At 34.7% G+C, this 15,054-nt stretch overlaps 2 protein-coding genes across 2 annotated transcripts in view; one reads left to right on the top strand and one right to left on the bottom strand.

The window, feature by feature from the left end:
* The window catches only part of LOC128986166 (signal peptidase complex subunit 3-like), a 46,949-nt gene extending 45,422 nt beyond the window's left edge, over positions 1-1,527 (bottom strand). Inside the window, exon 1 of the mRNA XM_054406349.1 lies at positions 1,170-1,527. Coding sequence (XP_054262324.1) covers positions 1,170-1,312 — 143 coding nt within the window. The 5' untranslated portion in view covers positions 1,313-1,527. The remainder of the gene's footprint in view (positions 1-1,169) is intronic.
* A 5,186-nt stretch (positions 1,528-6,713) lies between these two features.
* The window catches only part of LOC128984543 (Bardet-Biedl syndrome 7 protein homolog), an 86,629-nt gene continuing 78,288 nt past the window's right edge, over positions 6,714-15,054 (top strand). Inside the window, exons 1-3 of the mRNA XM_054403876.1 lie at positions 6,714-6,809; positions 8,618-8,741; positions 12,870-12,984. Coding sequence (XP_054259851.1) covers positions 6,714-6,809; positions 8,618-8,741; positions 12,870-12,984 — 335 coding nt within the window. The remainder of the gene's footprint in view (positions 6,810-8,617; positions 8,742-12,869; positions 12,985-15,054) is intronic.

Genomic DNA, 15,054 nt, shown 5'->3' on the forward strand with positions numbered 1-15,054 from the left:
ACATTGGAATCCTAACCTTATATTTATGTTCACCTCACCTCCTTGTACCAAAACATTAAAATGTGAATTTGTAGGATAAATGTAGTTACTTAAAGTGTATAATTAAGTGGTAAAAAAAAAAAAAAAAAAAAACAACTATGTTATCAATCACTGGGTACTAGGTTACCAATCACTAGAAATTGTTATCAAACACTAGGTAAAGTGTGCAAATTTAAGAAAAAAATGTTTTGACTTAATTTTCACTTCTATAGAGTTCAATTTCATATCAAAAGAAACGGAATTAACTGAGGATCAATCTGGTATTTTTTTACTCAGTTGTGATAAAAAATAAGAATTCTATGGCCTGATGAAATCAAAAAATTATTAAATTACCAAACACTAGGCAGATTACCCCATTCTTTTTAAAACTAACTTAAGTAAAAGTAAACTTCACTTGTTAGAGAATAAGTAAAAAAATAAAAACCTGTTTTTTTTAATTACGTTTAAAAATAGGGAGGTTATTTTGCCGCACCCTGTACAATTTGAAGTAGGCTAAGTTAGTAAGCACAGTTTACAGAGTACCGTACCTACTATTCCTATTCCATTGTCTGAGTTTGTAATGGATAAAGATCCTAAGCGTTGTCCTGTCTCCTGTCCTAGGAGGAATAAACTTTATGTTTTAACACAACGTTCAATCCTCCTAGCTTCTGTCCTAACGTCATTATCAGTGTAGTATATTTCCCCCGTCCCCCTGCATAAGTCCATTAGTCTTTAAATTTGGTTAGGCCTAATTAGTAAATATTCTATAATGGTAAGTAGCCTAACTTAGAACCTTCTTAAAGGCTAACAAGACTAACAACTGTTAGTCTTGCCTTAGAAATAGAAAAAAATAATTGATTCGATACTGTACTCATTCAATTAACTTACTTAAGGTTAAACTTACTTAATCGATACTTTTGTCGCAATATTCTCGTGGTATCGATACCAAGTAGCCTAATGGAAGATTTGGGGTGAAATCGGAATGTCCCTACTTAAATCTCCCCACCTAAAACCCCGAATGGCACTGTGTCCCCAACTAAGTTGGAGCTGGAAGGTTTTGTTTGTTTATGTGTCAGACACAAAGAATTAGGCTAGGTACCAATAGTCCAAGGATACCCAAAACTAACTAGGCTAGGCTACAAAATACTTACACAACAACCACCACTGTTTCAATCTTAGATGTAGTTCTGTAGTCGATAAAGAGTGTCGAAATAAAACATACGAATGTAAGAAAGGCCAAAACAGTTAATGTGTAAGCTAATATTGCATTTGCTCTACTTAAAAATGAATGCATCGTATTCGTAACCTCTAATTTACAAGAAAACTCAACAATTGATATTGAAAATGTTATATCCTAACATTCGTTGATGGAGTTGGTTCGATAAATTATTTTCCCTAGTGAAACCTGAAACATAGATCCCGGTCGGTAAATTCTACCTTTCAACAGTTTCAACCCTAATAATAAGCCGAAATGCCGAAACCCGAGCTCCAATTTCGTGTCAATAAGAAAGAATAAAGAATGGCGGTAGGTAGGGTAGACGTAAACAACGACGTGTACAATCCCAAATGGTGTGGAATGAAATAGAAAAAAATGTTATTCGACGATTGAAATGCATAGAGTAACAACTTAACTGGAAAATATGTTGTACCGGTACTGTTGATGACATTTGGTACAAACGTGTAAACCTACGTTTATTCAATCAAACGAGTTCCCGATCCAGCATGATCGGACCCGATCGGACCATGGGAACGGGTGTTTACGGGGGGTTTTATGGGGTAAAAATATGTTTTTCCCATTTTTGACCCAAAAAACATAAAATTTAGCAAACCATTTTGTAGAGCTTAAAAAACAAATAATTTAGTATATTGAAGCGTTATTATGCGCCTAATGGTTACGGAGAAAATTCCCAAAATTGTAAATTTAAAATTCCCATGTTATTCTTATGGAGAATAAGTAAACTGTTGTAGTTTGCTTGTTTATGAACATATTTTGATCAAATTTGAAAAATGTTTTTATTTCTTACTAACTATTGACATTTTACAAAAAAAAACAGTTTTACCCTCCCTGATGTAGCAAACCTAAGTACTTGTTAAACTAATTCTATTTAAATCGGGAATAAATGTCATATTTTTAAGTAGATATTTCAGTGTAAATCCAATCAGTCAAATGGAAATTCGCTTAGTCTGCAGGTTTGATGCGGCGGGGGTATTTTGTTATTTATGACACATTAGTTGAATTTTGAATTGTTACTCTTGTTCGATTTATCCGATTTATCTATATATTAATTTGAAACTGTTTTTCTTTGTGACAGCTATTTTGAGAGAACGGCTGGGCGTAGAAACTCGGTAGAGGTGTCTAAAGAAAGGTCCTGGTCTGTAGATGAGCAATCAAAAGAGAAACGTGGAGAATTCCCTCAGGGCTCTGCCCCAGTGGCCTTTAAATTCCCATCCCATGTTATTCTTATAGAGGAAAACGAGGTTTTTGTCACAGCTAATTTGAGAGAACGGCTGGGCGTAGAAACTTGCTAGGGGTGTCTAAAGAAAGGTATTGGTCTGTAGGTGAGCCCTCAAAAGAGAAACTAGGTAAATTTCCTTGGGGCTCTGCCCCAGAGGCCTTTAAAGTTCACTCTGCAATGTTGTTTACATTTCGACCATATGGATAATTTTACACTACTTTTAATGAACCGAACCAGCTGTTAATATTAAAATTGTATTCAAAGGTCTACTGAAACTGTCAAAATTAAATGTTTACATTATTATTTATAATTTTTAATGGATTCTCCACCGCATGGCAAGTTTTTTATAGGTTCAACAAAATGTTGAATTTATGATACGTTTTAAATGTTTTGTTCAAAAATTTATGCTTTAGAAAATATTGCTCTTAGAAAATTTTAAACTATGAAATAAGTGTGACATATCAATTTCAAAGGAACATATAACTATTCCTTATCGGGTTAGCTTATATATATTGTAAGGTTGGCACTTGCCTTTTTTTCCTACTTTCAATCACCATTAATTTTTAAATTCAAGAAAGAACACCTGAGATTAATTTATTAGTATGAAAGTTTTTGATAATCGGGTTGAAAATTGTGTCATAGATGAGTACGTTGAGGATGAGAGCTGTGTTTAAGTTTAGGAATAGACTAACTACGGAGTCTATGGTTTTGGTAAAGTAGGTGAACTAATGTCAGTTCAGGTATTTAAAAAAATGTGTACACAGTTTTAACTTTGATGTACACATGTAGCTAGGTCGAACAACGCATCTAAACCTCACTACATACAAAACATTCGGAAACACAACAGTGTCATCACATCTCATCGCATTTGCATAATTTGTTACCAAGGCTGGACTAGGTTATGGATTTGGTTCCGCAAATGTTCAACATTTGTGATAAAATTTCCTACAATTATGGTTCATTCCAATCCACGAAATACATGCACAGCTTTATGTGATCTATATGGCCAAGGCAAAACTATCCCATAAGTTAATGAATTATCAAGTGAGAACAGGAGGATTAAATACATGGGTCGATGTGGCAAGAGAAGGAATTAAAATTGCTGATTTCGAAGTAAGAATGTTAATGCTTTCTGGAGAATCTGAAATTTTTATCAAACAAAAAAACAGATTTAATATGCTGATAGAATTCTGTATCTTTATGACCAAAGATGAAGATTACTTATAAATCCGGATACAATCTGAATGATATTCCTAAAGCAGATAGAATTAGTGGTTAGTAATAAATATTGACTCTTTCCGTAACGTGATAGACTAATTATATGAACGCATTCTATCCCATATAATAGTGAAAGTGGCTTTGGTATGAAACAAACTCATGAACAAACAATTATTATAAGGCTCCTAATAAACCCTTTGGGCAACCTAAAGCCGATTAAAAGGTAGGAAATATTGTGTTAAACGAATTCATCACTCACGTTTTTTAGGGAACACAATCGTCATACTTTATTATTGCTTATTCTCCCTTCATTTAACTAAGATTTTAATGACTTCACTCTATCCATCGCAGTTAGCTGAATTTACATAACACCTCAAGATTAACCGTCGATTTCGACGGGGTTCCACTAGTCTATAGAAAATCAATCAATGTCATCTCAACTATTGGATAGTTATTGATATTTACAAAATTTTGGTAGAAATTTAAAAAAATAAAGCAATCCAAAATTATTGGTCAACATTTTTGTGGAAATTCGACGAATGTTTTATTATGTTCCACTGCAATTGTGGTTCCAAGGGGGGCTACAGGGGCTAAAGTCCCCCTTGGACCCTGGAAAAATAAATTTAAACGTCCTTAAAACACGCAATTTGTCATAAAACAGACATCAATTAATGTAGTTTTTATTATATTTAATTAAGCGATGGCAGGAGTAGTATTAAGTTCCACGTATGTTTTATCTATGGTTCCACAAAGATAAACTTTGTGGACAATAGCACAACGAATAAATCAATATTACGCTATGGAAAGTTGTACGCATTATGCAAAATACAATTTCTACAGCAGTCAGCTGTTGATACCCAAGTAGCATACATCGTTGGCCCAACGTTGGGAAATGGTCGGCACGGTTGGGAAATGGTTGGCAGAAATTTTAACGATTTGCCAACGTTGGCCCAACGGAAACTGGTATTCGTTGGCCCTACAAATAAAAGAATCGTTGGGCCTTCGTTGGGTTTAAGAATAAAACATTCTAAAAAGCATTTTAACGAATTGATTTATTTAAAAGTACATAAATGTTATGGCAGCAGAATATAAGGCAAATATTGTAAAAATTTGGATCTATAATAAATGTAGTCATATGATGTTGTGATACTAGTGGGGAACACCTGCTTAACATATAATAATAATAATTCCTCTTTTTTAGAATATTTTTAACTTATTTGAGCTAATTTTTAATAGTTATAAGGGAAAGATTAATTAATTATATAACAATTAATTATAACAGTAGCCTACTAATCTAATGGTAGTTAAAAAATATATATTTAAATACTAGTATCCTCTCCAACTACCAGAAAAACAATTCAACTACTTGCGGCCTAAACAGATTAACAGAATCATTTTATACTGTAGCATCCAAAATTTAAGTATTGTGACCATTGCACCTGTCGGCTACTCTTTGATGACTTAAAAACAAACTAATCAACAATCACAGTTAGCTCAGAGGAAATTCATGAATGCAAGTTCGTCATAGTTTGATTAATTTATAAAATGTCTACTTGCTCATGACAAAAACAAGTAATCGGTGAAATAGGAGGTTTTTGGACAGTTGGACACAGGTATAGACATTAATAATGGCTTTAGAAAGTCAGTAAACAGCTTTTAGGAGGATGTGGCTATAGCCCATGATACGTTTTGAGATTTATGAATGTAATCGTCATAGTTAATTTTAAAAATGTCTACTAATTCATGACAAATAAATGGGGAAATGGAAGGTATTACACATAGTTCTAGACGTTAAAACTGGCTGTAGAAAGTCGCCCAACGGCTTTTAGGAGGATGTGGCCGTAGTCTATTGTGTGTTTTGAAATTCATGAATGCAGTCGTCATAAGTTTAATTTTTTAAATGTCTATTTGCTCATGACAAACAAAATGTCAAATGGGAGTTTATGGACATTGGGCACGGTTTTAGGTATTAAAAATGGCTTTAGAAAGTCACCAAAAAGCTCTGAAAATTCCAAATTTTCTCGGGAAGGACCCATGGACCCCCTACTTTATTCCCCGGTACGAAGGACCCCGGCGGTAGCCCCCCCCCCTTGAAAAGGTCATAGAACCGCCACTAAAAGTCCCAGCAAAGGGAGATCACCGGGACCGGTAGTGGGGGATTTTTGCATTTATTTTGAAGGATTTACTGTCACCCAAGCAATTAGTTAACCCCGGTTCGCTTTGTGATAACTGTGTAGCACTCTTTGAGTAGGGATTATGTGTTTGAATTATGTACTATCATTTTCTGTACTAATTACATCTGTCTGATACCTCTGATCATAAAGACAGATCTCTAATGGCTTTAAGACATAAAGATAGGATTGTCAAAAGACCATATTTTTACAAATATTTTAATGTGGCCCTATTTTGCCTATTTACATTTAGGGATTTAATATAATACCCTTGATTTAAAATTAGATAACATGTTTGTTAAGAGAAAAAAAAAACATTATTTACATTCTCTTTTGCTCTTTACTACAATAATTAATCACAGTGAGTATATCCCAAACAGTGAAACAGTAAGGAAGGGAGGGCCTTTATTTAAGTTATTCTTAGCTGTGGGAGTGTGTTCCGTTGTTAACTTATACTAAAATTTTAGATGTTTTATCTATGCTTTAAGTAATAATCGATCATTTAACTTTTACTTCCATCCACTTTTAGAAGAGGCGAATAATTCAGTTAGCATTGACTGTGATAAATTAGTTGTTACCATGGCAACACACCAGCTGGTTTTTGTTGTGTGGTTGGTTGGTGCTTGGTGTTGGTGTTGGTGTAGTTTTAAGCTGGTTTTAAGTCGTTCGTTACTGAGATACTTGAGTTGTCTAAATAAATGTCGTACAACAGCACAAGACAAGTCACTTACTTGCAAACAGTTTTCATTGTAATAAGCTGTAAAGCCTAGCCTCTCTATCAATCTAGTTTCGTCTCTTTCAGAGTGTAAAATTATTGAACAATCTAACTTATATAGGCTATATTTATAAAATGGAACTAACCAGGGTTGATTATACACTTCTTGGATTAACTTCACCACATTGTATGAAACTATTGCCTAATAATATACAGAAAATGGCTCAAAAGGTAAATATTTCTTATTAAGGATGTCCCGGAATTAACGTCTTTCAACTTACAGTATAAGTAACTTAGCATTTGCAAACCACACAGTAATTTGGGTAATTTCAAACCCATGAGGTTTGCTAATCAAATATGACATAAATTACCTAGGGTGGACTTCCGTATCTGTTGTCAAAAACAACCGAATGAAAATGTCGATTGTTCGATTGTTTCATTCGATTTATATCATTTGGTTAGTTTAAGTTAGGTTAACCTAACTAACCAAATGATAGGTATATTGAATAATCGATATATCGATCAATATTTTCATTCGGTTGTTTTTGACAACAGACACGGAAGTCTACCCATTACCTAATTTATAATTAAAAATAAATGCAGTCCAGAGAGGAATCTTATGATATTTCAAAGTTTTACAATACATTTTGATACATACACCGTATTTCAAAGTTCAAACAGGGGTTAAGTTAGGCCGATTTGGAGGATGAAGTAACTTGAAGTTTCGTCGGCAGAACTCTCTATTATTCAAAGAGACTGAGGTGAATTTATAAACTTGTTCTTGCCATAAACGTTGACTGCTGAAAACCTTTACTATGTCACTCCCTAAACTGCGGGCAGAGCCCCGGCGCGACTGAATCAGCGATTGCTATTGTCATTGAAATATCTCAGTAAGACAAATCACAAAAGAGCAGTGGTGATTGTTCTGCGTTACCCTGAAAGTGGACGTAGTTCACTGAGACACCCAAAGTTAGCAGCACTGCCTCAGGGATCAATAACCGGAGTCTATGTAATATGGCTCGAACAGAGAAAATCCCCAAAAACGGGACAAAAGCATTGCCAGACGGGATTTTACGTGAATTTTTAATACCAACCTACACTAAAATAAAGCTCGTATTCCTGGCAACAATCACATTGTCACCGGCCGAGTGCTGGGTTTAGACAGACACAATATTTGCCGGGTGAGCACACTACTGATATTGCAATAGGGTAGGCCACGAGCAGTGCCAGTTTCGCGCTACTGATACAGCAGTAGGCCGCAACGTGTTAAAAACTATAAAATTGACATCCCGTTTGACACAGTACTGTACTTACACGTAACTTTGGTGTTTAGTTGGATCAGTGATCGTCTGATGGTTTGTAGTGTTATCTTGCACAACTATTTAAGCTCTTTAATATTTAATATTTTTTTCTTTAATATTTTTAGCTCTTTAGTATTTGTAATTTGTTTTTGTTGAAGCTGTGTTTTTGCTGTGTGTTGGCTGAAGCTAATTGGCGTGCTGAATTATCTAATCGAACTGAGAGTTATGAGCGAGCCTCATAACATTTTTAACATTGATTAGGCCTAGGTCTAAGCCGGCATTTTCTTACATTCTTGGCGGACAAATCATTTGCTTTCAAAGACAAGAAACTCGATGGTTGGAAACACATTAAAGAAATATTACCAGTAACGCATTATTTGAATGAGAATATGAATGAATTAGAAAAGTTAAAACCTCTTTCTCATTTGAAAAGCCGTACGTAAAGCCTAGGTCTTTTAAAAGCATCCAGTCATTCTCTGAGGGTTGGTAGCTTATCTGCCAAATATAAAGCCATGGATGGCAAGACTGATTTGTTCAATAATAATTCAAAACTCTGAAAAATAATTCAAGATGATAAGTTTTTTTTTTTATACCGTAGGTGAAACCCCATTATAAAAGTACTTATCAAATAGATACAGATTATATAGACTTACTACTAACATTCAGGCCTTAATTACACTCAGAATTATTTATTCAAGAGATTTATTCAATTTGATTCCACAAATTGTTTGATTTTAGGTAGCAGTTGGTGACCATGATGGAGTGGTTCAGTTATTTTCCTTAAAACGCGGAGAAATTCAACTTGGCTTCAAGACTTTACCTGGAGATAAAATAACAAGATTACTTTTAGGAGGAGCCTTAGGTTTGTACACCTCGTACGCTCGTAGGTTGAGTTAAGGTTTTATCCTACATTTTGCCACCTAAGCTATATAAGACTACTCGGCCTACAACAATTAATTGATCTTGATAGTTTTTCTGAATCCACCACCCTCTGGCACTTTCAATCACCTCTCATTTTTCAATATTATTTCAATGGTGATAATAAAATACCCCCGCTACAGCAAACCTTCTGGCTAAGCCAAATACCATTTGTCTGATTTGATTTTCACTTAAATTTATTCAAATAATATCAGGTTTGACAAGTACCTCGGTTTGCTGCTTCAGGGGGGTCAAAAAGTGTGTTTTAGTAAAATGTTATTAGCTTAGAATAAAATAAATAAATATGCCAAGTGTTATGAAAATATCTACCATAAACAAGCAAACAACAACAGTTGTTTTTTCACCATAAGAATAACATGGGAATTTAAAATTTAATATTTTTATAATTTTCTCCGTAACCAATAACCGTACAAAAACACTAGGTATACTAAATTATTTGTTTTTTAGCGCTTCAAAATTGTTTAGAGAGAAATTAGAGATTTTATAAGGGTAAAAAATGGAAAAAAACCTATTTTTACCCCATGAAACCCCCCATAAGCCCCGTTCCCATGGTCCGATCATGCTGATTCGCGATCTTGTTTGAATAAACGTAGGTTTAAGTTACACATTTGCACCAAATTTCATCAAAGTAGGATGATTTTTGCTTGAGTTATCGTGCTAACGGATAAATATATATATATCCGTAAAAATAATAAATATAATCCGTATAAATAAATATATAAATATGTATACAGTAGACTCTCGCTCATCCGGATCAGCCTTGTTCGGACTCCCACTAGTCCGGATCGGCAATCGTGATTTATTTTTAGTGGCACAGTACGTATTATCAAATAAAAACGTAGCTAACTTTATGTTTCAACGCCTTCATTTATTGTGCAAGCAAGCCCGCATCACATTAATGGCAAAAATTTTGCGTCTTCAGGCGTTCAAAATCAATAATCATAGTGACGATGACACAAGGCCATTTTGGGAGAGGAAGAGGGCATGTCATTAATATAACCTCTGTCAGACAGTCGGCTACCTGTCAGCCTGACTGTTTCGTCGCACGCGTAAGCTTTTGTGTTCTGTATGTGAGTTCTGTATTGTGATTAAATGAGTTGTGATGAACCTCAAAAGTTGTTTGTGACAGTTGAAGAGAAACTCAACTACGTCCTATCAAGCGTATTGATGCTGGTAAGGTGAGGAAAACAATGCGTGCAGGTAAACTTAACTAAGTTGAAGACACATTATTTTTGTGGTACTGACACTTGTTAAAGGTGTTTCGGTTAATGGTCCCATGCTCCAAGAGAAAGCTAAGTTTTCTAACATGAAATTGAGGGGGATGATGAAAAATTCGCTGCCATTAAAATGAGTTAGATCGCTGGAAAAAGCTATATGGGGTTCGGCAACTGTCAGTAAGTGGAGAAGCTTTATCAGGGAACAAAGACGCTGTCCCAGAATTTAAGACTTTCCTTCACAATCCCCATCGACAATTGCTTGAACAATCTAGCTAAGATCTAGCTTGAAGAAGGAATTGCCAGCGATCAGCTGTACAACTGCGATGAAACAGGCTTAAATTATAAATTGTTACCCACTAAAACGCTTGCCTCAAAAAAAGAAGCCACTGCACCAGGGTAAAAAAAACCTAGGAAAGGGTTACGATGTTACCTTGCTGCAATGTTACTGGCAATCTCAGGTTAACTTTAATCGGAAAATCAAAGAAACCTAGAGCATTCAAGAATTTAATGAAAGAAAAAGTGTTGCCATTATGGTACACTAATCAGCAAAAGGCTTGGATGAATTCGGCCATTTTTAAGGTACTTGGTTTTTACTGAATTTGTTCCAAGTGTTGAAAAATATCTAGCAGCTAACAACTTGCCAAGAAAAGTGATTCTGTTGTTGGATAATGTGTTGACGCAACCCATTGCTAATGAGTTAAAGGACGAGGACGTTAAAGCTGTTTATTTATTTATTTTTTTTTTGCCGCCAAATGTCACTGCCCTTTGTCAGCCAATGGACCAAGTGGTACTTCAGGCACTAAAGTTAAAATACTGCCACCAACTTCTTTCCCATATCGGAAATAGACATTGATGAAGATTACATCACTTCATTGAAGAAAATTGACGTCTTAGATGTAATTAGGTGGGTGGCTGAAGGATGGGAAGAAATCCCGCCCATGACGATCGTTTCATCGAGGAAGACTATGTTGGACCACGAGAGTAACAAATTCAAAGAGATCGACGGTGATGGAATTTAAACATGATGAGAACAAAACAGAAAATGTCTCACTGTTGGAGAAAATACTAGTATGTGACGAAGTGAACGAAAGTGACGTATTGGAGTGGATGAAAAGTGACGACGAAGATGAAATTACAGACGACGACTTAAGAATGGTGTCAAATGACGATGAAGCGGAGTACGAAGAGGAACTATCCGAACCCAAGCCTTCCATTCCACACTTCGAAGGGTCCAAGATGCTGGACGGAGCCCTGGAGTACATCAGTCGTCTGAAAGGTGTGTCTGCTGCCGACATAATGTGCTTACATAAGCTGAGAGACATGGCGGCAAAACACGAGCCAAGACGGTAAAGCAGGCCACGATCAAAGATTTGTTAAAAAAATTAGTCGTACTAAACTGTAAGTTGCGTCAGTTTTAGAATACGTTACAGTACAGTTTTTATTTTTTATTTAACTTATATAGAGTAATAACTGTCTAAAGTTAGGTACTATATTTGTTATTTACGTTCAGTTTGTAACGTTTAAATTTACCAAATGGAACTTCCTGAAAGTATGTAACTCAAGTTTTCTTTTTTGGCCTTTACTTTATTTAAAATAAATTTCTTATATAGTTGTACTGTATTGTACTAAGTTTAGTACTGTACAGTTTATTTTGTTGTTGCAATAAAAAAATGGTATGTTCATCTCGTGAACTTAGTTATTTTACTCCTGTCATGTTTATTCATTGCTGTACTGTACTGTAAATAATTTATATTTACAGTATAGTAAATTGCTTTATTTTTTACAGTTCCTGCAATAGGCTACATTATTATCAATACAGTACAGTAGTGCTAGTGTAAAATACAGTACAGTAGCTGACTGTAATTTATTACGATGAGTTTTAACTTGTTTAAGACGCTCCCGTTTAAGGTGATGGACTATGTCACCTGTTTCACCAGCATTGCTGAAAACGCTTGAAATGTATCTGTGACAATCTATCTATACTTATTTAATACGCAAGCAGGATTTTTGTGACAATTACTCCTCTGAAACTACTGAACCGATTGACATGTTTTTGGTGTCATTGGAAAGAGCGTAACGTGAAGTTGTGGAAACAAAAATTGTTATGAAACTCCAGCTGTTGTCAGAAATAAAAAGTGAAAAGAAGAACATATAATTGTAAACAGTGAATAAGTTTGCTAAATATATTTGCTGACTTGGTTGAAATTTGTTTTATAATTGCCTGTGATACAAAAAAAGTACTTATCAATTGCTCGATTTCGAGCAACAGGGACACTAGTAAAGGAATATTTCATTTCATTTCCCGTTTGTATTAGTGCGTGTTTTGATGTAACCGCTTGCCGAAACAGTAAAGTTTTACAAATGTTTGCTCGACTCTTGATAGTCCGGATTTTTTGTCATCTTTACTGGACGTCCGTCACATTAGTCCAGATGAGCGAGAGTATACTATATATATGAAATTTGAACAGACGGTGCTTATGACCTCTGGGGGACATCAAAATGAAAAGTAAATCGGTCCCGGGTCCAAGTCTGACCATGAGATTCATGGTAATAGCTTATTCCCTGTATGATAAATTTGCTAAAAAGGAAAGATTCATTGATTCCAATCAATAATATTTTAGTTTTCTCATGATAGATGCACTGACACACCAGACAGTCATCCATAGGACCAATTGAGATTGATTCAAGATGCTGGCCATTGGAATGAACAGTTAGACCATTTTGTTTTAAATGCTTTAACGTTTGTCAGAGTACAGTTTGTGAAATTGAGAGTGCATGGTTTAATTTAATTGGTAATGCAATAGCTACACTAATCAAATAACAACATTTTGCAGGAACTCCTCAAGATAAAATCTTTGTTTCCTCAAAAAATGAGGTTCGTGGCTACACAAAAAAAGGCAAATTATTCTTAGGATTTGAGACAAATCTAACAGAGACCATTCAATCGATGTAAGTTTTGATTGTTACTGTAGTAAGAGTAATTTATTGTACACATTAATGATAATAGTAATATTGATTGGTTGTTAAATCTGTATACTTAATGAAATTTTGAGACAAACGTTAATTATTTATTTAGAAGGTTGTCATTGATGATAATATACACATGAAACGCACATTGATAGTCAAACGTTAAACATGAAAACAACTGACTACTCAAGGACACAAGACAGGTAAGACGCAACTGAGCGGAAGTTGTAGTTCGAACTGACAACATTAATGTGCGTGTTCGTATGTGTATTATGTCCTTTTATCATCAATGACGACCTTCATATACTGGAGGTAAATAACCTGAACGACACCTTGTATGGCCTGAAGATGGTTTCTTAGCAGAACCAAAACTAAAGTTGCGACAAACAACAATTTGGATGACTGAATGCTGGTACTTAAACCATTATAAATATTCAAACGTAATCCGGAGGCTAATAACTCTTCAATAATTAATTTACAATAGTCAATCAATTGTTTGGAATCATTATTGATTCACAACTAAATTGGCAAAAACACATTAAAAGCCTGCCACAAAGGCTACGCTTAGCAAACATTTGTTCTTAGGATAGTTCCGGATACTACTAATCTAGAAACTGTAATATCAGTATGAGACATATTTTTCATTGACATGAATCATGGAATTACTGTAGGAGGCTCGTCAAACCTGGCCAAAAAATTGTATTCCTCAAAAGAGAGCTGTATGATTAATGACCAGAGTCTCCCACAGAACATTGTGAAGATTTATTTATTCCGTTTAATATCTTAACCTTGTATAGCTCTTGCTATTTACAATTGGCATTAGTAGTTAAACATGATTTTGACATATTCACGGATAATCAACAATGTCATGCACATAAAACATGATTCAAAAATACCAAAAAAACCCAAGCCTGGAATGCTTTTTTCAAAGGTTTTTGTTTTTTATGTTATAAAAAATTTAAATAAGTAAACCAGGCAAAGATAGTTTTGTAATATTTTCACCATATGATACTCAATTCTATGAACAAGAAACTAAAATACTGTAAAACCATATGAAACTTAGTTTTTTGTAATATTTTATTATTATCACTTTGTTATATTAACACGTTCGCTACTGAGCGTCGCATATATGCGACGCCGCGGTCATTGCCACAGACCGAGGTATACGTTTGAATCTTACACATAGATCAGCTGTCACTTGGATAACAGTACACACAGACTACGGGCGAAAACCTGTAAAACAGTGATCATTTACATTGTAATAGGCTATAATTGTGTTTGTAAATCATTTATTCTTGTTTTTTTGTATTTTTTATTACCTTTTGTAATGTCGCATATTTGCAACGCCCGGTCTACAGCGAAGACAATAGTGAAAATTATCATAGTATTCTTGAAATAGACTAAACGTCGCATATATGCGACAGTTCATTTTTTTTGTGTTTTGAAGTGAAAGTAAGTAAAAAAAAAAACAGATTATTTAAGAACAGTTAATAACTGAACAAATATAAAAGCTACATAGAATAATGCTGCTTACATACTGCATACATACATACAGTGATGCAGAAAAGTAAAGACCAGTTTTTCCAACTATTATATGACGTCACCAATCATCATATCCACAGACCAAGCGATGCAGTTGTGCGTCAAGACATCTCTGTAGACCACTGCAAGGAATTTAGTGCCTTCAAATAGACCACTACGAAGATATAAGCATTTTAATAACATTAGAACCCCGACGCAAATATGCGACGGCAGTCTATTTTAATGTAACTAGCCGACACATATATGCGACGGCAGTCTATTTTAATGTAACTAGCCGACGCATATATGCGACAGCAGTCTATGGGTGGAAACCGGCCGTCGCATATGTGCGTCGCTGGTCCATGTGAATGGAAAATTTTGTACTATTGCAGTAGCGAACGTGTCAATAGTAATCTTAACTTAAATTATTGCTTTTTTTCAAAATGTTGTTTATGGTATTTTTTGGAAGAGAAATTGTTTGGTAGAACTATGTATTGTAACTGTGTGTATTGGTAACTTGTATTTACTTCA

Source organism: Macrosteles quadrilineatus, unplaced genomic scaffold (genome assembly GCF_028750875.1).
Source record: "Macrosteles quadrilineatus isolate MER2022 unplaced genomic scaffold, UCM_ALF_1.0 Scaffold_2__2_contigs__length_208266976, whole genome shotgun sequence".
NCBI lineage: Eukaryota > Metazoa > Arthropoda > Insecta > Hemiptera > Cicadellidae > Macrosteles > Macrosteles quadrilineatus.